General features: G+C 30.2%; 2 protein-coding genes across 9 annotated transcripts in view; one reads left to right on the plus strand and one right to left on the minus strand.

Moving 5' to 3' along the window:
• LOC143258399 (zinc finger-containing ubiquitin peptidase 1-like) overlaps positions 1 to 21,534 on the plus strand; it is a 56,835-nt gene extending 35,301 nt beyond the window's left edge. For 2 of the 4 annotated variants that reach the window (XM_076517284.1, XM_076517285.1), the window contains exons 6-8: positions 1,444 to 1,571; positions 2,819 to 3,042; positions 10,145 to 13,227. In XM_076517284.1, coding sequence (XP_076373399.1) covers positions 1,444 to 1,571; positions 2,819 to 3,042; positions 10,145 to 10,189 — 397 coding nt within the window. In that variant the 3' untranslated portion in view covers positions 10,190 to 13,227. Of the gene's footprint in view, positions 1 to 1,443; positions 1,572 to 2,818; positions 3,043 to 10,144; positions 13,228 to 20,532 lie in introns of those variants that run through there. The other 2 variants (XM_076517286.1, XM_076517288.1) reach the window with 1 other exon arrangement.
• woc (zinc finger protein without children) overlaps positions 20,136 to 25,709 on the minus strand; it is a 77,162-nt gene continuing 71,588 nt past the window's right edge. For all 5 annotated transcript variants that reach the window (XM_076517281.1, XM_076517279.1, XM_076517283.1 and 2 more), the window contains exons 21-22: positions 21,694 to 21,802; positions 20,136 to 20,751 (exon numbers count right to left, since the gene is read on the minus strand). In XM_076517281.1, the coding sequence (XP_076373396.1) occupies positions 20,577 to 20,751; positions 21,694 to 21,802 (284 nt within the window). In that variant the 3' untranslated portion in view covers positions 20,136 to 20,576. The remainder of the gene's footprint in view (positions 20,752 to 21,693; positions 21,803 to 25,709) is intronic.

Raw genomic sequence — 25,709 nt, forward strand, 5'->3', positions numbered from 1 at the left:
TGTTATGATTTGATACATGTATTTATACCCTAGCCACAAGATTTCGTGAAAAGCATTTATTAAAGGGTAGGCTAGTGAGAGAGTTTTAAACAACTGTAGTTTTGACAGATATATTAACTGTATGTTTGAAAAAAAGAAACAAATTCAGAACATATTTAGAATTGATTTTGACAGATTAAGGAAAAAAATTGGATCAGAAGAAAATTTTAGAAAAATGTTCTATAAATACAAAAATATTCTACTGAGCTAATTTTTTGATTCATAATATGAGTAATTAATGTGGGGAAAGGAAATCTGTAGAGATGTTATTAAAAAATAAAATTATATGACTAAAAATCATAAAGCATAATCTAGTAATGAACTTTTATGGTGTTAAAAAACATGTAGGCTCAAGAATGATAAAGATGAAATAAAAACCCTATAATCCAAACTCTTTCAAAAGTTCTCAGGTTATATAGTTTTTATTTCATCCAGTAGTGAACTTAAATGTACTAAAATTTTCTTAAAATAACACACTCATTTATAACTATTAGCAGAATATTAATTTTGAATGTTCTGGTTTTTTATGTTGTTGTTTTTTTACACTTTTAAGGATAAAAGCACTTGCTAATAAAACTTAATTTTGTATAGTAACTCAGTTGTTAGAATTTTTGTTTCCTTTCTTGTTTAATAATTGTTGTGCTTTGTTGAGCTTATGCATTCTTTTAAATGTGAAATATAGTTTGTGTACAAAAAAGTATTCTGAAAACTCTGACACAAAATTAAATATATACAAAAAAAACCCTTTGTTATCTGGCATCTTTATACCCAGAAATCTCTTAACTAGAAATTACAACATCTATGAATACAAATGTTCATTTGTCATAGCCATGGTTTCTCCAGTAAAGGTATCATTAGGTTTATTGTAACTTAGTGGCACTGTTATGGCTTTTTGCAAGTTCTTTCCTGCTGGAAAGATTCAGTTGTTTGCCGTCTGTACTGTAGTTCACACTTAAAATACTGTAGTTTAAATGTTTTTATATATTATAAGGTTTCTTTTACCACATTTATTATTATTCAAACTGTTATTGTTATAGGCAATGTAAATATACTCTTTTTAGAAAATTAACAAGGTGCAAAAACTGTTATAAGGGAAATGCTTTTGTAACCAGAATTGTTTGCAAATCTAACACTGCTTGGGTCCAGAAGAATCAGAATAATAAATATATTCTCTGTCTGTTTGTGTGTTTGTATTTTCCTCTCTGTGTACCAAAATAATTTGAAATTTTTAATAAGTTGATTATTTATTAATGAAATAATTGGATTGTAGCATTACTGAAAGAGTAGAATCATTAAGTAATCAATAATTTAAATCTATTAAAGAATAATTAAGCTCTGAAAGAAAAAAAATGTAGATATTTCATTCAGGATATTAAATAGCAAAATGTGATTCCTTTGTGCCAGATGCCAGTTAATAGATTTCCACCAGCCAACAGGACCTAATGGAACTCATTCAGAGATGTTCATCTGGGTTAAGAACTACTTCAGCAAAGAGGAAGATTTTAAAGTTCCTTTGTATCTTCAGCATCATGGTACGTTGATTTTTCTCCTTCATCTATCATTGTAATGTTGGAATTTCTGATGAAGACTTGGTCTAGTCTGATGTAGTAATTTTAGTACTACAAGACTTGTTCAATTAACTGTTCATCTATCTGTTCACAAAACAGATGTTGTATTTAAATTTATCTCTTATAAAATATTTAACTTCAAAAAGAAAGAAGTAGAAAAAGTATTTTTAGTTTTGCATCCTGTTTATCAGAAAATTCATTATGATTTTTACATTAAATGTTAGTAGTATTTTTTTGCAAAGTTTACTTGAAAACCTAGGTGAAACTTTAGGTGTACTTGTGTTGTAAATTGTACAGAAATGTTTAGACTTATTATGTGCTTGTTATTTTAAGCTTTTCTCTTGCTCACTTGTAGGAATATTTAAAATTAAAACAGTCTTTCTATAAAAATGTAGGTTTTTTGGTGTCAGATTGTTTTAAACATTCCCTCAGTTGTGATATTGCTAATAAGAATTGGGTATTCAAATTTTGTTCTGTAAGACTTGCAATCACTGACTTTTTCTCTTTTACTGTCATTAATGTAAACTAAATCTAAAGGTCTTGTCCTACAGCTTTGGGTTCAGGAAAACATGTTTGTACCATAACAAACAAACATTATTACACAGGTTTTACAGAAGAGAAACTAACTATAAAAATAAAGAAACAGCTATAATTTACATAATGGTATATTTCTCAAAGTGGGTTATTCATTATGATTTTACATCAAAGTGTATAATGATATGTAAGTGTGTGTGTATATATATAAATGAGAATAAACATATGATACTAAAAAGGCCCAAATACCAAAAGTCAGATTTTGTTATTTTTCATCTTATTCAATTTTAAGAGGTATTTTGTTTTTATTTCTATATTTTAATAAATTTATTGGTATGAATTGTTAGTAGTGACTCAGTTATGAAAATTTCAAACTACACTTTTATGCATAAAAACTAATACAGTACTGCTCGGAAATTAAATGAGTAGTTAAACTCAGTTCTGAAAATTTCAAACTACACTTTTATGGATAAAAACTATTACAGTACTGTTTGGAAATTAAATGAGTAGTTAAACATACACGAACCTTCTTACAAACAATGGTCATTAATAAATGATGTGTTTGTAAAACATAGTTGTCTTTGCTGTTGTTTTTTTCCTCAATTTTGTAAAAAATGTGGAATAAATTATTATTGTTTTGTAGTTTTTACTAGCAATTATTCATTGATTTTTGATAGGCCATAGTAGAACAGTGATAGGTGTCGAAGAGCACACAGATGGTTCTCTTCAGTTACTTGTATTTGATTCAAGTCATTGCAAAGCCCAAATGGATCAATTTAATAACACTGCAAATCTCAGTAATGCCATGAGGCTAATTCGCCGACCCTTATCAGCTTTAAAGGCTCGTCAGTATCAGTTAGTAGCTGTAGCAGGTCTGATGGAAACAGAGCAAGAATATGAGGTAAGAAGTTCATATAATTGTATTCAAAGAGTAAATGGTTTTTGTTAGATTTTTATTGACTTTCATTACACATAACTATCACCAGTTGGCTATTGTTTGATGTTTGTGACATGAGAAAAACGTTTTATTTCTTACAACAAAAAACATGCTGTTATTATGTTAAAGTGATGATGAAACTCTGTTGATTAGTGTTTGATGGGTTTTCTCGCAGCATAAATTACCCATTTTATAATTGATCCAATAGGACTATTTCAGTCTGAGGTACCACTGTATGTTTGAAAAAAATGTGCATGTATATATATATACTTTATAATTACATTTATAAATATAAATAATGCATATCTATATAAATATGTTTGATAAATAAAAAAAAACATTTAAAGTTTAATTTTTTATACTTTGTATTAAGGGAAGAGAGCTCCATTTTTATTATCATTATTTTGTTTGTTGGTTAACCCAGCAAATAACTTGTTTTTATGTTTATCCTATGTGTGAACCATTAGTTTTTGGTAGGTTAAAATGTATATTGGATCAAGACAGTAATAAAAATTGCCAAATCATTTTCTTTGTTTTAACAATTCATTCAATTCTTACTGTGGAGGTTCCTTTAACAGTTTTTTAAACCCATTTGAAATGGTTCTTTATTAAAAAGTTAAAATGGTTCTTTAGTTTAATATCTTGTTAGTGATCATACAGCTGAATGTGTATACAGTCAGAATATCTAAGAGATTCAAGATTAACATGGTTTCTGGAATTTTATAGCATCTGTCAGTTGGATTATGCATGGTTTGATTATAAAGCTTTTTTTTAAAGTGCAATAATCCACTGATTATACAACAAGTGAAGTAGGAGATGCACATCTCACTTTGATAAAGTTTTAATTACAATTGTCTAGGGTTATTGATCCATGACTTTGTTCTTTATCTCAAAGCTTTAGCACTTTGAATCTTGTACAAATTGCAAACTACTAGTGGCTTTTGATACATGGTTCAGGCTGGTACCGTTTTTATCGGTACAGTCTGTAAAATACCTGTGGCTTTTTTTTTCACCCATGTTGAGTGGTCTCATATCAAAGCCTTAACACTTTGATTTTGCTGTAGTTTTTAAATTAATTATGGTTTTTAAACTATAATTGGAGGTCTCATAATGATGCTGTCTCTTTTGTTTGTATCAGTACATCATGAAAATTAAATCTAAAAATCTCTGATAGTTCTGTTATTTAATCATCTATGTTTCTCTTCTTACCATATCTGCAAGTTCTCTTTGTAGATGAATATTTTTATGATAATCTCAGATCTTTCTGAGAAACTGTTAAAGCATTGGGTAGACTATTTTTGAGTTAATGATTTTTTTGTAAATATCAAAAATGCTGTCCTACCTTCCTTGTTTGTTTTTTTTAAATTCATCCTTTTTCTTTAGTTTGTTATGAATTTTTACCTGTTGTATACTAGTAAGGAAATGAAGTGACATAAAATCACCAAACTATCAGTTATGAACATAGTATTTGCTTTTATAGTGTGGATGTTTAAACGTATATTTAAATAACAAACTTTCTATGACACCTCACTTTAATGTGAATGAAAAGAAATCCTTTTCAGCTATAAATTGTGAAACAAACTTAAGAGAACTGTGGATTCAACCTGGTACTAACTGTGCCAAGAAATGCAGGAAATTTAAAAATAACATTTACTTAAGCTAGCCCCACCCAGTGGCACAGGGTTATGTCTACAGACTTACAACACTACAATCCAGGTTTTAATACCCCTGGTGGACAGAGCACAGATAGCATGGTGCTTAATTACAAACAAACACTTAAGCTAAACAAATTAGTTATAGTAAACATGGGTCCAGCTCTGGGGCTAGAAGATAAGTACATCAAACTAAAACTTCTACAGTTGGAATAGTAGTTAATTAAATAAGAACAAATTCTAAGCATGGTGATATTTATTGTGGAAAGTAGACATCTTTCGATACTTTGGTCTGTAGTTTTCAGAATGAAGAAGTTGATGCTGTATAATTATAACAACAAGACTTGTGAAAAGAAAACACACAAATGAAATGACTGATTGTAGCGTTTACTCAAAGGAGATCCACCCTGTTATTAAAGTTTCTTATAACATTAAAAAAAAACTTATTAGTATACAAGCCGAAAGATAAAATGATGAAACTTTGTAAAATGGATGCCAACTGCATGTTGTGGAGACACAAGTATGGAGGACGACTTTTTGAAAGTCTTCCACCTTTCGTCTTCAAGACTGAGAAGACTTTTGAAACATTGTCCTCTATATATTTGTGTCTTCAGAACAGGCAGTTGCCATCCATTCTACAAAGTCTCATCATGAATACTTTGCCTAAATAATCTATCAAAGAAAAGATAAAATGTTTCTCTTTTTATCATCTATTGCTATGCTCTCCCTCCCTTTTCAAGTTCTTCCCAAGATTCCCAAACAAAACTTTCCTTATTCAATGTAGACCCATTTTGTCTATTGTAGACTCACCAGTACATCACACTGCTGAATCCTTGCTCAACTGACATTGGAGGCTCTTACCTTTTGTCTTAGTGTCCTAATGCTTTATATGCCATTAAAAAACAATGTTCCTTTATTAGATAACTTTTATTGAAAAAAAATGGCTTTCATGATGCACACACATTTCAGCTTGCATAAGTTTTAGAATTGAAAGAAATAAAGTTGTAGGATAGACAGAGGCTAATGCACGATCACACGTAATATTCTGTATCTACCTTTTAAAAGACGTTTGAAATTGAGTAATAGTAATTTGCAGTAGTGAATGTGGTATACTTTGTTCTACTGATACCTCTTAAAAGTTATTTGGGTAGGAAATTCAGAATAACTGGAGGTTTGACAGAAATGTTATGTGAGAGTAGTTCTGATTTTGACTGATTCTAAGAAAGAAAGAGACTGGACACAGTTTGCAACAGTGTAAAATATTATTTACTTAACATTTCCATGTATCAAAAGTCAAATTGCCTACATTTATGGCACTTTACTGGAAGTTTGAGAGGTCTTGATGAAGAAGTAAATTTCTGTTGATCTCCATGAAAAACTGTTGCAATCAGGAATAATAATATTCTTTCATAAGGTGCATGTGTACCAATATTACTGTTGGTCATTTGCATTTAAAAATAAGGTAGATCTTACTTTCAAATTGTCACTGACCTGCTAATGGAAAACATCACTGTCTACTTCCATAACTAGCATCCTCAAGTTTACAGAAATCTTTTCCATGAAGAGACATATAAGTGAATTATCCAGAGCAATAGATAACTATGGTGAAAGGAACTTAGCTGTTACCTTAACCAACATTATGTAGTAAAAACTACATACATTTGTATACATGAAAATTTTATATGAATCCTAGAATTTAAAATAAGGAAGTATAAGACACCTATTATACTTGAATAACACATGAAAACTTGTTTGTACAAATATTTCATCAGTATTTTATGAAATGAGCAGTTTGTATTTTAACTAGTCAGTAATTTTGATCACTGAAACATGAGTTAAAATGGCAAAAGATTGTAAAAGTCCAGTGTTTGCTGATCACATTAGCAGTAAATGATAGAAATATTTATTGCTCAACCTCATTTAAGAATGTACCAAAGTACCTGGAGCTCTGATCTCTATGAGCTAGGATTCGCAACCAGTCATGTATACATATGATGCTTTCATGTTTCAAGGTCAAATCATCACATCACCTAAAGTTTTCACCTACTTTATCATAAATTTTTGCACTCAAAAATGGAGATTCTGCAAACTGAACTGAATTATTTATAATTTAGAATATTACACTGTCTAAAGGATTTAATCATAATATTTTATATAGGTCTTTTATTAAAGTCTGTAAAATAATTCCAGGTTTTCATTTATCATTAGCAAAAAAATCATTTCAAATTCCCTTCATTTCCTTTAATGTCGGAAATTGCCACTGAAATGTTTCATTAATTTTGTAACACAAAAACTGATGGAAAAATTGTATCTCAGAACAGCTGGTATGGGTATTAACACTTTTACTAATGAAACAGAGAACAATGTTTTGACCTTCCTAGGTCATCTTCAAGTTAACAAAGAGAATTTGCAGCTGACTGTTGCTGGGCGCATGTCTTAGGAGCGAGAGTACAAGGGGTATGGGATTGTAGGGGGCATTGCAGTTAAATGTAAGGTTATTAATTAGTATAGGTATAAATGTATTCCTTTATATTGGTTTTAGTTGTGGTATAAGTTTTTTTTTTTATGTTTGTTTAATTTTGTTGCCCTACTTAGTATCTGGGTGTATTCTATGGTTATGGTGTGTATGTTTGACTTGCAGTGTTAAAAAATGTGTGAAGGTGTTTTCTCTGCACTTTGGATCTAGTTTCCATTTTTTTGCTTATTTCTTCAGTATAGAAATCATGACAATTGTTGCATTGTATTTTATAAATAATGTTGGTGTTGTGTTTTTCAGTGTAGTTTTTACATAGTTTTGACTTTAGTTTTGTACTTGGTTTTTGAATAAATTTTCTGTTTACTGGAATGTTGCATTTTGTTATAAGGTTTTTCCAAATGTTGGTTATTTTTTTCACTGATGTCATGAACATACGGTATGCAGCAGTGTAAGCAGTTTATTTGGTTTTTTTAGTATGTCAAGATTCTGTTTTGTTTCATGTGCTGAGTCCTATGGAATGTATAATCTAGTATGGGTGGTTTTTCTGTGGATTTCTATTTTGAATTGCGTATTGCTTCTTGTGATCTTGAGGTTAAGAAGTGCTTTTTGGTTAGTTTTTTCCTCTTCATATGTGAACTTAATGTTGGGGGTATATAGAGTTAATGTGGTTGAAAAAAAGTGTGTGTTCTGTAGATGTGAATCTAGCAATTGTATCATCAACATACCTGTGCGAGTATAATGGTGGGTGCAAGGCTGAATTGATCGCTTGAGATTCAATATGTCATAAAAATGTTGACTATAACTGCTGAAATTTGATTCCCTATACTAAGTATAGCATTTTAGGCTGTTTTGGTTATTGAACATAAGGTTACTTTTGGTGGCAGTGAATTCTGTAAGGGTTGTTAATTGGCTGCTGTGGATGTGTATCAATAGGTTGAGGTCTTAGATATAAAGGGCTAAAGCTATCTTACAGGCTTCAGTCCTTGGGACTTCAATGAAGAGGGAGTCTACAACAAAACTATCCATTAAGGCTTTATGATTTAGATGATTAAGAATAAGTTTAAAGTTAAAAGAGTCTTTGAAAAAGGAGCTGGCTGGCATTACATATTTAGAAAATGTCCATGCTGTGTATTATTTACTGAGGTTGTAGTTAAATGATTCATAGGTCTTGATGGAAAAATTCTAAAGTAAGTGGCTTATTACTTAACACTCCTACGAAAAGACGTTTCTAGTCCTGATTTCTCCAAGCCCGTTCCCCTGGCTGTGGTTTCACTAGATAGTAGATAGGGACAGTGGGAATCTTGTTAATCCATTCATTAATGGATTTAAATGGCAATTTCATTTAAATACAAAATTATTAGCCTAATATTAATAACCTTTCAAGTTTCTCTGGGGCCTATTAGGCCCCACTTTTTCATAGGAGTGTTAACTTGAAACAAGTACTATTAAAAAAAAAAAAGTGCAGGGTATCTCATGATTATCATAAGAAATATATTAGACAAAGCTTCCATTCTTTATGAATCAGATGCTAAGACCACCAAAGTCCATACTTGGAGAGGAGTATTTGTAAAACATGTCAACATTTTGAATCTGGTCATGAGATACTTTGGAATAAAATTTCTGTAATACATCAACTGAACTAAATTAGAAAAAACTCGATTATTTATAAAATATTAAACTTATAAAAGCAGGTGATTTAGCCCTTAACCATGACAGTGTTCCCAGTAGCATCAGCAAATTTTGTGTTAGTATTATTTTCCATGTTTAGTCAGTCCTGACAAGTTTCTTGAGTTGTTAAAATTTCTGAAGTTTCATGTGACAATATTCATTTGATCTATTAACTTTGTGTTGTAATGTATCATCTCATGTGTTTGGTGTTGTATTTCACCTAAAGAAGACAAACCAAGGTACTGATTATATATGTTTGTTTTCAACAGTAAATATCATTGGGCTTAAAATTGTTGTTTGGTAGTTTAATAATGTGCTAGCATAGTGTGTAATATTCATGCATAAGTATAGTTAATACAGATCCTTAAAGTATTACCACTGGCGTGTGTATTAATGGGGATTACGTGGCTAACAACTGTGAATTCATAAGCAATGTTATAAATACCTTAGAAACATTTAAAAATATTTTGGGATTCATATGGACCTCATTGTTAATTTTAGTATTATCTGAAAGTAATGTGAAAAAATATTCTGAACTGTTCATTCTATACCATATGTTTTATAAATGGTTTAACTGTTATAGAATGTTTTTTTAACTATTATGGTATGTTGGTGTTTTTTGTTGTTTTTTTTAATGTGGGTGTTACATGTTTAAATATCTGTTGTGGTCCATATGGAACTTGTAATTAAATTTAGGGTTAATTGAATGTGAGCTAGGTGAATATTGTGAATTAATTTTGAACTATGGTAGGCTTTGGATATAGAATAAAAAATTTGTCATTTGAGATAAGGATTTAAAAAAGGATCAATAATGGTATAATAAACCATTATGCTTTTTTTTCCCCCATAAAATAACGTAAATTATAGTTTTAGGAAATTTAGTATGATAATCTGTATTTTTAGTCATGTTTTCACAAGTTTTGTTAAAGATTACAGCATTCTTTGTTTTACTTGTGTGTTAATCATATTAATCAGCTTTATATTCAATTTATGTATCTGAGAAGATCTGAATAAACTTCAGACTAGATGGTGATACAGAAAGTATAATTGTAGAATATACAATTTGGAGTAAAAATAACCACAGCTATTTTTTTAGAGCATTTTATAGTGAAATAAATAATAATTACATTGATTTTGATTGTCTCGGTAATATTTTCTCTATCATCAACTTAGTACCAATTATACCTTAGTAACTTTTTCCTCACTGTTTTATGTGTATGTATATAAATTCACAAATGTATTCTAATTAATTTTTTTCCTTCCTTTGTAGGAAAGCAAAGTTATTCATTCTCAGCGTATACCATCTGAAAATTGAATAGGATGAGATACAAATTCTTAGGAAAAAATAGTTCTATTTTTAACTTAACACTGTTGTGCACATTTGTGTTAAGGTAGATCAGTTAAATTAACTCAGACAGCAGAGGCTCGAGTCTGTGAGATAGTTTTTCAGCAACTGTTACAAAGAATCAATAATCAAGGCTGTGTTATAACTATACCTGAAGTTGTTTATCCTTTATTTTATTAATTCTCTGCAAAATACATACTGTACAGGGGAGGGATTAATTTTATTACAGTACCAGGCTGTTTTTTTTTTGTACTTGTGTATATATGTGTGTGCGTGTGTGTATATGTGTGATTATTTGAAAATCTGATTTTATAGTTTTGAATGAAACAGGTTTCTTAATACCAGTTGAACAAGTTCATTGAAACTGGCATAAACACTTTCTATTGTGATGGATAATATGCTTGAATTACTTCTTTACCTTTACCAGTTGTAAACAGCAAATATAATCAGAATAATTTTTGGTATTTAATGAAAGGTATGGATAAAAAGATAGCATAAAACCGTACTATCATGATTTTGTAATGTAAGTAAATTGTAGCTGTAGGATGGGCATGATTTGATATTTGTCCATTATAACGAATATTACACAAGTAAATATATATATAAACATCTTTAAATGATTTATTTTTTGTAAGGTTATAAACTAAAGCAAAATAAATGTTGTGACAATCTTTCTTTTAACATTTTCTAAGTTATTCTGATACCCTATTTACTGGTTTAATGTGTGATCAACAGAGGGCATTAGCTGATTAAAATTTCAAAGAGTATATAAGGATTTTTGTTTTTATTTTTCATTGTATTCTGTTCTTATTTATAAAGCAAAGTTGTCTACCAGATGGCTCTGAAGTGTTGAACACTATATTCAATTAACTGTTTGATCCAAAACATCTAATGTATAAAGTATTTAATGTCAGGGTAACTTTTGATATATTTTTTTTAACACTAGGATTTATGAGTCACAAGTATGCACAAAGGCAAATGACTGGGTCAAGAAATCTATCCTAAGCATCTCAGGATTATTTATGAAATACCTTTCACAAATATTAAGTAGTAAAGGTTAGAGACTCAAAAACCTGTAAGCCTAATGGTGTAAGGTAGCTTGTAAGGCTTTTTTTGTTGTTTTTTTTTGTTACATTTCAAAACAGTGTAAGGAGCTGAACAGTTTACTTTAATAACATATTTCAAAAGTGATAAGCAGGTGTAAATAGTCCTGATGCAAAAAGGATTTTTAAATTTTTTTACTATTCTTTTTAATAGGAAGATAAAACTTGTCTCTAAACAAGTTTCAACAGGTCTGTGAAACAGTAGTGTTTCTTAAGTAAATATATTCTCCTGTTTTTGCATTTTTTATTATCAAAGGCCATAAATTTGCTTTTTTTTGAGATAAGTGATATAATAACCATTGATTAACAAAATGTAGAAAAATGTGTATATGCTTACATGTTCTTTATGTAACTTTTTGTAATACAAAAACAAAAAATTAAGTTGTACATTTTTTGCTAAGCAAGATGATGACATAAAAGCCATTGTTGGAATGTAGTGTTAGCAAAATGCACTGGTTTTTGTATGTATATATACATGTAGTTGTTTATCTGACTTTTAAGAGTAATTATTTTATGAATTCATTTTATATTCGACCTCAGGTTTGATTGTCTTACTAAGGAATTTACCAACATTTGGCTTTTTTGATGATACTTTTCTGTCTCTTTGTTCACCTAGTTTGATTTTGTTTCGGTTAGCTGTGAAACATGAGGTTAGGGTGTACTGTGGAGTGAGTGTGTTAGTACTTGCCCCATCATTTTTGATGGGTATGTTTGAAAATACACGACTGATTTATTAACAGAACTTTAACCAAAATACTTTTTAATGAATAATAACTAGGACATGATGGAGATATTTAGAAACATGGGTAAAATCGTAATAGTTAGCTTTTGTATAGGACTTCTATGATATTAATTAATGTTGATCATGTCAGGTTGGAGGTTAAAGGCATAAGTCTTGTTACCAGTTGGAACTGGTTGTCTCTTTTACCTGTATTATTGTATTACATTCATATGATATTTATATATACATATTGCATCATAGATAAAAAGGATTCAGTAGTTCTGATTTGAATCTCAAAAATGGATAATGTAACCTCCTTAACTCTTCTTTTGGTCATCAAGGTAACAAACATTTACTGACCAATAAACTCACTGCTCTCTGAAGTGGCTCATTGGTGAGTTTGGAGACTTATACTGCTAAAATTTGAGTTTAAATACCTGTTGTGAGCAGAGCTCAGATAACACTATGTGGCTTTCAAGTTAACAACAAACAAAAATAAGCATGATTTATTTCAAACTTCAGGAATATTTATGAATATATTTCTACTTATATTCTACATAGAACTAACAATATATGAAACAAAAACTTTCCTGTATGAAAATCCTTCCCAGGGCTTCCCAGATAGTTCTAACAAACCTTTGGCTTTTACATAATATGCATAACTTGTTCTATTTTAAGTATACTCACTAAAACCAATGTTAATCCTTCGTGCATGGTTGGGAGTCAAAGAATACATTCAAAATTTAATTAAACAGTTAACTTGACCCTAAAATTTTGTTTATAATTCCAATTTTAATATTGTACAATGTTTAAATTCAATTTCTTTATCTTTTGTTCTAAGTATCTCCACTGTGAATTGCCTATATTAGGTTTCCTTTTTAACTGTATTAAAACCGAATTTGGCATAAACTTAAACTTGTATATGTGTTGGTAAGATGTAAATTTTTATCCACCAGTTCTTTCATTTGATAAAGATAGAAAATCAAACCCATACCTGCCTATCACATCTCATCTTTCAAAGATATAAACCAGAAAATCAAACCCATACCTGCCTATCACATCTCATCTTTCAAAGATATAAACCAGAAAATCAAACCCATACCTGCCTATCACATCTCATCTTTCAAGAAATGTTAGTCATTCTTTCTGGCATTTGCTGTTAGATTAATAATAACCAAAAGAAATTTTCAATTTACTGAATGTGATGGGGACTGAATCTGATAAAATATTCAGTTTTGAACAATTTGCTATCATTTTTATTGTTTGTTAGTGTTGTAACTGCTTGAACAAGTATAAGAATTAGTTAAACTGAGGAAAATTAAATTAGTTTTAGGACATTCTGTTGTATATGGATGAGAATATTTCATATTCCAAATTGTATATTTGAATTTTTTTTTTTTAAATAATTTCTGAGATTATGCTATCAATACTAAGAATTTGGCCTAGTATTTGATAGACTTAATTATCAAGTATAAAAACTTGGAAAAGACTAGGTTTAAGAAATAAGTACAGAATGTCTATGTATAATTTTTATTATTATAAAAATAACTTAAATAAAAAAATTCTTTAGGAGATATTCATGAAAGCTGCTTGTGCATTGCATAATATGATACTTTGTTTACCCTAGCTTGAGCTGTAGTCTTGGCAGATGCATTATTGCTTCAGTATGATATTTAAGTATTTATTGTTCAAGGGCAGTAAATCAATGAGATTAAAGGAAAGCATTTGTAAAAACTTTGAGGCCTGAAGCTGTTACAATAAATAATGGTAATCATCTATTACAATTCTGTAGTTATTTTATAAGAGAAAAAATATATGTTTGGTTTTATTTCATATTTTTTCAACTTTTGTTACAGTTAGTGTTAGGATAGCAAAAATAACATGTAAGGTATAAAGTTTTCCAACATAAAAACATTTATATTTATTTAGGAGGTTTTCAAAGTTAGATAAATGAATTGGTACATGAAAGTGTCATTTGAACTCCACAGTTAACAGAATGTAAATGAAGTATGAAAATTGTAAGACTAAAAATATATTCAAAACATGAAAGTCATATTGTAATCTGACCAGTCAAAGACTAACTTAATATATTCACAGACAGATCTGTAGTAAAAATACTTTATAAAAGCTTGCCAAATTTCCATTAAGATACACAAAGTAAGTTTGAAATTATTGGAAATCTTAATTTTCCAATATGGAGTTGGTCTAGAGGAGCTACTGGTGTATTTGGGCTAATAAATTATCCAGTATCACAGTTCAAAACATCATTGTCATGTAAATCATTCTGGAATTTATGTATATCCAATGGCAACACTTAAGGAAAGTATTTGGTTAACAATTCTTTGTAAAGATAAAGTATTGATTATATTTAAAAAATACAAGCTTTCTTCAGCTGTGTATCTCATGATTTATCTGAGCTATAGAGAGCCACCATGAAATTTGTTGGTCAAACCTAATTGATCACACAATTGAATTTAATCTGTAGTTTTGTTTTGCTCAATAATTTATAAAATTAATGTTTTTGAGTTGATTAGCTAGAATGAAGTGGGGTATACATGTGTACTTAGTTTAGTAATTTGGGGGTCATTTTAATAAATTTTTTTTTCACAAACAGGTTCCATGTAATGCAGTAGTACCACTATGGTTTTTTTTTATAATTTATGTCCTTTTATTTTTGTATATAAATACATGATAGTACCTTTACATCTTACTATAATAGATTTAGTGTACATATCAGTATCTATATGTGTAACCAAAGCTCCTGCACTATCTACTGAATGGTATTATGCAAAATCAATAAAATATTAAACAGTTTGGGTATTCAAGATTCAGACACTTAGAAGAATAACTGTGGTATGTGCAACAACAATTTCTTTGTAATAGAACACAGTTTTAAATAAATGTTATTTCCTTACAACGAGAATACAACTTTCACTAGGACTGTACGTGAGGGTTTCATTAAATCTTTATTGATGTAATTCTTTAAATGTGGTACTGAGAAACTGGAGTTTTTAAAAAGACTTATTTTATCAATAAATGTACCACTCTTAATGTACAAAACCAGTTTATATTGGTAAAATTTATGAAAATTTTGAGCTCTGTACATTGTGATGCAACAGGTACTTCCCAGTAAAAAAAAAAATGTTTAATTCTTTCTAAATTTTATTCAGTGAAGTATGGATACTACAATTAGGTACAAACAGCCAGGCATGCTATAAATGAAGAGAGTATAATTTCACATATTGTCCGTCAGCAGTTCGTAGAGGTTAGGTCAACCAATGGGGCTGGTCATAAAATAAATTTGTATCATTTTTGTCTGGCATGCATAAAGAGAGACCTTTGTAGTCTTGTCCATTAAGGATTGTCACTGTTTGCAGGTTTTACTTAATCCTGTATACTTGTTTGTATTGATAATTTTAATCTCATTAATAAAAGGCTAAAATCACTGTACAATATTTATGTAGAATTTTATGCTTATGAAAAAAGTACATAAGCTGACTATAAAGTAACTATCTTCATAAAAGCAAACAAAATATGTATTAAATACAACTAGAGCAGAAAAGTTTAACAGTGACTTATTTTGTTTAAAAACATTTGTGATAATATTAGCCACCTGACATTCAATACTTAGAGAAGTATGCACTATGCAAGTGGAACTTTATAGCAACATTATTTTGCTGTAATAAAATTTAATTTTAATTCCATAAAAAATGTTTGAAGGATTTGGAATTTAAATTTGAAAACAAATTGATCTGTTAGTATAAAGCTGTTTCCATAATCTAGAACTACAAATCAACATTATGAGAAGAATAAAGCTAGTTTCATAATGCAGAACTATGAATCAACATAATGTGAAGGATAAAGATGGTTTCATGAGATAGAGCTATAGATAAACATCATTTGCAGAGATTCCAACTATTTCAAATGACTGAGCATAATGATTGTAGACAGAGCCCTTTATCATTTGTGGCTACTAGGCCTGACCAATGTCTCTAAGCTATTTATTATAACTGTTATTATTTATTACTGCTATAGATTGCTCATTTATTACTGTGTTTTGTGTATTTAATAAATAAATTAAAAAAAATATTCTTTTGAAATTTTTTTTCATATTCTGAATTCTTACTCATATGTTGTTATCTGCATCATTTTTGTCTTCACCCCAGCCTTTTGTTGGTGAGATGCCAATTTTGTATGTCTGGAACAATCGTTTATCCCACCATGCACCACAGGAAAATCGATGTGACAAACTGTATGAAACGCATGACTGTCACAGACTTTTGATGCAATGACCAGATATTTTGCACTATACTCTTTCCTAAAGTTTTGACTCACAGTTTTAGTCCTTTTAGATTTGCTAGAAACAAGAAACTCTAGTGAACGAGGCCTCTTTTTTTCCATCTTGTGAATGATCGCATTGGTGTTTCTATGCTGCTTAGAAAACAAGAAACACCCATCTACGTGAGCACTGATGACGTAACTATGGATTCCCCCACGTACCCAGTATGGAGAAGCACTGCACTCAAACTATTGGTAGATGTTGGAGATACAAATATTTTTTATTATTTCAAGCACAAACATGATTATCTCAAGTAGCCATTTGGACTACGTCTTTTATTTATTATCAAAATTTATTTGTATCTCACTAGAAATTTTCTTTTCACCCTTGTAGGAACAATTTATCACTTTATTTTATAGGCCAATATTATATATAATACTTTGGAGTTGCAACAAGTCGTAATATTTGTCTGTATGAGTGTATAGTCGTAATGTATACACCAAAATCGTAATGATTACGCTCAAATTATAAGGGTTGGCATCTCTGCATGTGTACAATATAGCTGGTTTCATAAGTTAGAGCTGTAGATCAAATATCATATGAAGGAGAAATATCTTGTAACATACTTGCAGCTAACATAATGATAAAAGGTGTCTATGCATAGATTTTCATCCAGCATCTTGTATCTTTGACTTTGCTGGCATAGTTTACTTCAGATACATGTTGAAAAAAGAATGTGAAAACTGTGTAGCCCAGTAGGTAATGTGCACAGGCTTCACAGCACTGTTCATCTGTTTGCCAGATTTAAACTGCTCATGCCATGGAGTTTTGGTCTAAAATGTATTGTTTTTCTTAGTATATATTGGAAACCAAAGACATTTTGTAAACTTAAGCAGTTGTAATATAGATTTACAGCTGTTTTATTCTTTAGATTTGCATGTAAAGTTAATAAAAAAGTTTTACAAAATACTTTCCAACAAATTTTTATGATTTTAGTATCAACTGTATATAGTGTAACCAACAAAATGGTAAAACCTTAAAACCATGGAAATAGAAATACCTGTGTAGGGATTTTGTAGAGCCTATGAAAAATGTTGTATAGAACACTTGAGAGAAGTTAAACTCCACCTGGTGGCTTCAAATATTATTTCTTGATTACATTATAAATACACTTTGGACTGACTGCACAATAAGCGTTTTTTTGTTGTTGTTTTTCAAATCTTAAGTAGAATAATGCTTTTCTTGAAGATGTATTTTTGCTAATTTAATATGCACTTTCCCAGGGTAGCACAAATCTTGTATTTCATTTCAAACAAAACTCTCTACACTATTGTATCACTGTTTACCAACATGCAGGACATGCCATTGCAGGTTACCATTCTTTAGTCTAATATAGAGAATGTTATGGCTTTAAACACACATACAACAACAGTATTTAAGTGCTTTAATCACATAAGGAGTCTCAAACAATAATTAGAAGTCAGTATTTGTTTCTTGTGTTGCCTCTAGTAAAAATGAATAATTTTTTTACAGAAGTTATATACAGTTTATTTCTTTATAGGTAAAATCTCATTGTATCTTTTTGTAAGCTGATTCATATTTAGTTTGTTTTTGTGGCTTGTCAAGTGCAGTTGGTTGGGTATTGATGTACCTGTTCTCAGAACCAAGGTTGGTTTGCTAGTCATTTTTGTTACATTATGTACTTACGAATTGTAAATTTTAAGCTACGTGAAGTCTTCTAGCTTGAACTTGGGTGCAATTCAAGTAACATATAGCTTCTCAGATTTAATCTTCATGCATTCATAATCAGCTGTGCACAGATTGCCATCAGATGTTATTTGTTCTTTTTCTTAAGTTTCTCAAGTTTTATTTGACATTTCCTATATTAATATTTCCTGCCACTATTAAGGGTATTAGATTGTATGTTGTTAATACTTCACTTCTGCCAGGTTCTTCAATTAGCACATACCATACTGTCTTTCCTATCTTTTATTCTGAATGTATTGTTTAAAGATTGTGTAGTTTCAGGTAAAATAACAAAGATAAGGCAAACTGTTTCTTCTTCTATAATCATTATTTTTGTAGTTTTATGTCCGATGTAACATTAATAGATATCTGTTTTTATTACAGTTTAAGTATTTTATATACAAAAATTAAGTGAGTAGACATGAATAATAAAGGTTTGACTAAAAGTTTTGAAGTCCTTTTACAACCTTTGCAACATTTATAAAACATTACCTGAAAATTAATGGTAAACTTCTTCCTTTCCTGTGCTTTGGGTCTTCAGTAAATTTTGAATCCATTTTTTGTTACTGTTAATTGTATTTCTCACCATTTCAAAATATATAGTATGTGTTTAAGAATTATTTTGCAATTTCCTTTAATAATGGTGCATAGTAAGTCTCTTTTTCTTCTTCCCATTTCTTTAACAGTAAGCAAATAATATCATTCTAATTAGTGAAGAATACATTGATCAGTACTTAGAAAATCTGTAGAACAACTGCACATTACATAAAGCTATAAGAATTTGGACAGTGTATATAAAGGGTCGTAGCTGAAGCATTCTTGCTTGGCACTGACATTTGTAAATATAGTTTTTGTTATTCAGGATTTCTTCAAGGAGTTTCAGTTTAAGTGTACTTTCTGAAGGAAATTGATTTAACAAGAGATTCCATTTTTCAAAACTTGTAAATGCACTGAAGCATATTGAGTTGTAGAAAAGCAAGTATTTCACTGGTGATGATAAAAGCTATAATTTTGTTTTTCTGTAATATTTCCAAAAAAAACCGTAAATATTTTAGTATTTATGTATTAAATGTTTATTGGTAAGAGTATGCCTTATAACCTTTTGTGTTTTGTACTGCAAAATAATGTTGGAACAAAGAAGGGGTGAATGCCTAAGTACTGCAGGTATTATATGAATGTAAATTCTTACACTTAAATTTTATTTTTTAACAAATATCTTATACAAGACAATTGTTGCCTTACTCAATGTATACTGAATGAAATGTGTGTTTTGGGTATAAGTTGTAAGAGGTAGCTAAAGTTAGGTTATGTTCTATATCAAAACCAAACAACTATAACCCCCATCCCTTTAAGAACAGGAGAGGGATGAAGATTTATATAAGAAACTACTTAACCAAAATTAGAGAAAGAAAAAAATTAACTCTGTTTTACCCTCTTTAAACTTTAGTCTATATTTATTCACTTTCAAAATATTCGAATTTCTTCAGACATCAAAGTGTTAAATTCATGTATTTATTTTTAAACAGCCCTAAGGACTCAATAGTTAACATTTGTGAAAAAGAAAATCAAATAAGCTATAGCAAATGGTGTACTGTGAATTTTGAATTAATCAAAGGTCAGATTGTGTGATGTTATTTTTAGTCTGTGATAGAGAATTTCACAAAGGGTACACCTCTGTATTTTAAAGACATCACATTTTTTTTCACTTTTGCATTTAAAGTTTTACTTGTTCTTCAGAAGAGATCTAAGTGGTTTGTTTATTTACAATATACTCATTTTGTTTGTTTAGAAAATCAAATTTGTCCAAGTAAATGTTTTTATTTGTATGTTACACACCCTTTAATATTATTTACCATACATATGTTACGGCTTGGCGAATGAACTTCTATGATGAAGAATGCAGACAATTCCGTTACTTAGGAAGGAAACTGTGCCTTACAGTAGTGGGAGAGAGAGAAGCTACTGTTGAAGGACTGTGTAAGGGTTGCTGCTTCTGTTAATAAACTAGCCTAGGAATCTGTTTTCACTGCTTATTTCGTTTTGTAGAGTTTTCCACATTAAACAGCATCAGTTTAACCAATAACTTTATTTAAAAAAAAACAAATGAATAAACATGTATACACCTTTTTTGTTGTGTGGGAAAGTCTACATGTTTGGGCAGAAAAGGAAATAATTAGCTGCATTACATCCAACAGATTGGGACTCAACACCACAGAAATATACATGTTAAACTTGAAGGTTCAAGGTCTTAAGACCTTTTTTCAATTGGGAAGTCACAATAGCTTTTCCTTGATGAATGATTTGTAGTTGTGATAATTACCTGGATAATGAAGAATTTGATGAAAGTAAAATGTAGTCACATGCATGGCCTTCAATTTTTGTTTCTATAGTGCTCACTTAAAAAATTTATTAGTTGTGGTTAAACTTAAGTAAACATCTCAAAGAAAGTTTTTCTCATGTACAGATTCTGTTCAACATGATAGCAGACAGACATTAACAGATCGTGAATCAGATATCTTGGTATAGTTCACTGATTTCTCGCACCATCTTGATTCGCTGGAGCACCTTCTGAATGGCATCTTTTCCTACTGGCTGTGTTGAATACCACACAGGACTGTCAGGGACACAAGACCGTTCTGGGTAAAGATAAAAGGCATCCGTGCGTGTTTTGACACACTCCGGGCTAGAAAAAGAAAGTGAAAAATTGTTTTTTTTATTAAAATCTAGCAGATATGGCCAGACTAGTAAGTATTAGTGAATGTCATTTTTAAACGAAATAGTACGACAAGTTTTGAAATGAGTTAAGACAATGCACCCAGGTTCAAAATGTGCTGAGGCTAATAAGTCAAATACTAAACTAACATCACCATTAGATTCTTCCACACCCAAAGCTACTTTAAAGTCAGTGTCCAATAAGGGACAGGTTTTCATTTTTAATACCAAGAAGCATTAATAGGTCAGGTTTAAAACATCTGGCTAATGTTAAAGAAACCTTGCCACAGATGAGCTTGTCTACTTGGTATTCATCTTTATCTCTCTGCTTTAGTACATACATTAGAATCACAAATATTCCTCACCTCTGTAGGTAATCATTACCCAGGTTTTGTGTTTATTAAGTGAAAGACTTTCTCTACATCTCACTCCTAGGGTGACAATTTCTTTATACTCAATAAATAAAACATCCCCCAATTCCAACCTCTTATTTCTGAGGAACCAGGTCCTCAGTGTTGTTTTTGCTTTTTAATCTGTTGTGGTTGATTAATGTTACTGATTGCTAAATACTGATGTACTGAAAAGAAAGTGTCCATTTAAAAGGGTCTTTATAGGCTTGCTTGTTTTCTAAAAGAAAGTTTCTCAACCAGCTATACACACAGACCAGACAGTTATGTTAGTACTTGTAGGATCACCAAATCCTGATGAAGCTGTAATAGTGAAACACTGAGCTAATAAAGTTATGTTCTGGAAAGGCAGGTTGTGATTTTATTTAAATTTATAGAAATAAGTTAATGTTGTTGTTGTTTTTTTAATTAAACAGTTTAAAATTCTGCTCTAACACAGTTGTAATATAGAAAAGAACCAGCATTCCAGATTTCAATATTACCATTAAAATATGCAGTTTGCTTACCACTTGGAAAGGTAAAATTCGTACAGCTTGACTGGACAACGGAGAGGGTTGTCAAGGTTTTCTGTTTGTTCCAAAACAGCTTGCTCAAATTTCCGCTTCTTCTCTCCATCTGTAGGTTAGAAATGCGAGAAAAAAAAAAAAGTTATTTAACTTGCAAAAAAAAATTTTGTTTTATGTCTGTATCACAAATACACGAGGTTTATTTCTACTGAATGGCACATAAATTTAATTATATATTTACTTCACTTTGAAAGTGCATTGGTACAAATTATGTCACTTCTGTCACACTGTACAGCAAAAAATCAGTTGTTTTAAAAACACAATTAGATGAATTACTTCTTTGATTTAATAATGTGCATAGCAATTTATTGGCTAGACTGCAGTCTGTGCTTAGAAATGAGTAAACTCATAATTGGTTTTGTTTAGAATTTTGAAATAATTTAAAGAGACCACCATATGACCATGCACACATTAAAGGCACATTTCAATACCCAAGTCTTCTCGATGTTCTTTCACCGATTGTTGTTGAATCAGATAAAACCTCATGGTGCAACAATAAGTAAACTAATAAACTATATCTGATATTTTCAGTAAAAGGAATCTATTTTACAAGAAACATACATATTTCATAGGACATTAATAGATTAATGCTTTTTTGTGAAAGTTCATTAGTTGAAAGAGTCATAAATCACTCTATCAAATAGATAAAACCATTCTTAAAACAAAGTTCCCTTGATGTTATCAAATGTTTTATGCAAAGCAACTTCACAAAATGTGTAGGTAAAAGTGTTTCTCATGTTATCAGTGACATATCCTCCTTCACATAGTGCATCCACAATTAACATGTTTTAAACCAGCATGTCTGTAGTATATTTTAGATAAAACCTCCCCACAGAAAACACCAAGTCTAATTGATCAGAATACTTGTATTTGTTGCATACGTGTAAACAGAAGAGGGAAATTTAAGGATAAAAAAGTTCAAGTATGTTGGAGAATGTCTTAAGTGAATGTTAATCTTTTCAATTAATATAAAACCTTAACTATGGCCAAGTAAATTTCTGTATTTGTAGAGTAGTTCCATATACATATTACCACTTATTTTATGTAAAATAATATTTCCAACATATCTTGTAGCCATTATATGAGTATTAATTCCCTCATTTGTCACAATAATCTGTGAATTGATAAAGTCAATAAACACTTTTATGGCATTCTGGAGTTTATTAAAATAATATAAATTTAAAATAACTCCTGTTAGAATTTAAAAAATGAAAAAAGTTTTATCAAGTTAACTTAAGGAAAACTTTAACCTGTACTTCTCTATGATACCACTCACTGACAATCACATGGTGGATTTCACTATTTTCCTAAGCATTCAAAGAAAGTGTGGTGGAAGTCCAATCAGTTACTGAAATAGGGCAACTAATATTGTGGCAAGTTAGACACACTGGTCTGAAACAATGGAAATAATGAAACTTCACAGGATGAGTCTGACCAACCAGTCAATATGTAAAACATAAAATACAAGTACAATGGAAATAAAAGTCATCCACACACAAACAGAAGTTTCTGATACCCACAAGTGGTCAAATCATGCTTATATGAGGTTCAGATGTAGAAAATAATTTTTCCTTTTTGGACATTTCTCTTGAACTTTCTACCTTATTCTCATTACAAATCCCATAATTTTTATAAATCACTAAACACTACCAAGACAATATTATATGTTGCCAAGATGGCACATTAAAGATTCTAGCCATAACTCTTACACAAAACATTCAGTGCCATTAATTCCTATTTGCCACAGAATAAATAAAACTTAAAGCCTAAGTGATTTAATAGTTTTTAACTTGAACTTAACCATTATTCAACTACTTCCAACTATAGAAATTAAGTCAAAATGGAGCCAGTCTGAAGTTGTAAAATCCTGTAACTGCCTCTCCAAGTGTCACAATTCTGAACTGAACTTGTGGTTATGATTTTTTTTACATAATAAATTACAATGATTTCAAGTTTTGGATTGTGAGCTAAATGGCGTGCATCATCATTAGCCCTTTCAAGGATCTTAAACAAATCAAAATGAACAAACATAACCTTGGAGTCTTTTCATAAGGTTGGACTTGAAATCAGTGTAGTCAATCCTGCAAAAAAGCTAGCTACAAAATATAACGTTTGTGGTTAGATCACAGCAGTGCTCCAGAGAAATTCTACAGAACTCTAATTTACTTCTTTAATAGAGCACTTGGCCTACTTATACAACTGGTATTAGATTAGCATGTTAACATATAAAACTGAAAAGGAAAGAGACAACTGTAAATTTGACAAGTATGTAATTTATTCATGACCACGGATTTGCCAGTAAAAGCACAATCAACATACAGTGGTCTTATAATACATATACTTGGTTTTAATTCCCATGGTAATGTAAAATAGTAGCCACATAACATATATACTCAGTATTAAATTATCATAGTAACATATAATGATCACATAAAATATATACTTGGTTACTGGCTGCACAGCCACACAACAACCAGTCAAGTGCCAGGCACATCCTCAGTAAAACAAACAAAACTTTGTAGATCACATACATACATTACCTTGTTACTGGTGCACATGTAAAAACTATTAATTGAACACACAGAATGAAAATATTAGAGGGAACATTGACTATAACATATTGTTACATCATACGTACATATAACCTATATTAAATGCATGCACATTTTATATTTGATACAGTTACTACTGTTCTCACTTTATTTACCTGATTTCATAGAAGAATATTTCAAACAGAGATGATAGCATTTTCAGAAGTGAAAAGAATATCCTAGATTCCTTTGTTCATTCCTACAAGAGCTATCTATTTCTTATCATTTTTCTCCATAAATGATAAATTATTTATTCTACAAACAGCCAATAATCTGCTCTATCCAATCATATTTAAATGTACAAATTTGACGAAGAGGAACCCACTCCTTACAAAATGTTTGAAAAAGACTTGAGATAATGAAAGAAACTATCACAAATGTACACTCTTTCAATAAACTTTTATTACCAGATACCTTAAGAGAGAGCTTACAAGCTGGTGGTTTAACTCCTATTTACATTTTAGGACCTTTAGTTCCTAATATTTTGAACTGAAGATAGTTTATAGAAGTCTCTGCTGCAGTTTTGAAAAACAGAAGTGATTTAGGTTTTTGGATAACATCACTTTAAAAAGTTGGGATAATGTTCACAATAATTTCTTTCACAATGCATTCAAACCATCTCGAACACTTAATAATTATATATTTATTGTCTGTACCTATTTTCAAAGCTGTACTCTATTAGTTAATGTTCAGACCATCTGATGTAACATCATAAAAGAGTTAGGATGAAGAGTTTAGCAAGTAAATCATCAACAGTGATAGAAAATCGTGAGAGAAACAAAACATGGATAGTTTTATTCTTAAGGAAGGTTAGCTGATGTCTTAGCAAATACAAAACTACACTTTGGATAGGTAGAAAAAAACTTTCACACCATATGCATTTCTCAGAACATTACAAGCTTGCAATTACAACTGTTAAAATAAAAATACAGCATTTTTGTGATATACATAAAACTAACCTGTACGAGATCAACAAGCAATGAATTTTAAAAAATTATGCTTCTGAGCTGCTACACCTAGTTTTCACGTTTGTTCACAGTTGTACTCTGTGTAGACAAATGCCAGTGAAATTGGTATTATCCTAAGTTACCTTGAAATTATTACTGAAATTAGAGAATAAGTTATATTCTCTAAGTAAGGATCTAATGATTCAATTCTAACTAAAGTAGTTACTATGTTAAATAAAAAAATAACTTTAAATCTATGAACTTGTTTTCATTATTATGTGCTTTATGAAGTTTAAATAGAGGCAAGTCAAGCTAAAAAACCTGGCAATTAACAGGCTAAGTTTGGAGAGAGATACGCAGGGTAGAAAATGGGTTATTGTTAAAAGAAGTCTAGTGAATTTTAACCTCCTGTTTATAT

This window comes from Tachypleus tridentatus, chromosome 8, assembly GCF_004210375.1.
Source record: "Tachypleus tridentatus isolate NWPU-2018 chromosome 8, ASM421037v1, whole genome shotgun sequence".
Lineage (NCBI taxonomy): Eukaryota > Metazoa > Arthropoda > Merostomata > Xiphosura > Limulidae > Tachypleus > Tachypleus tridentatus.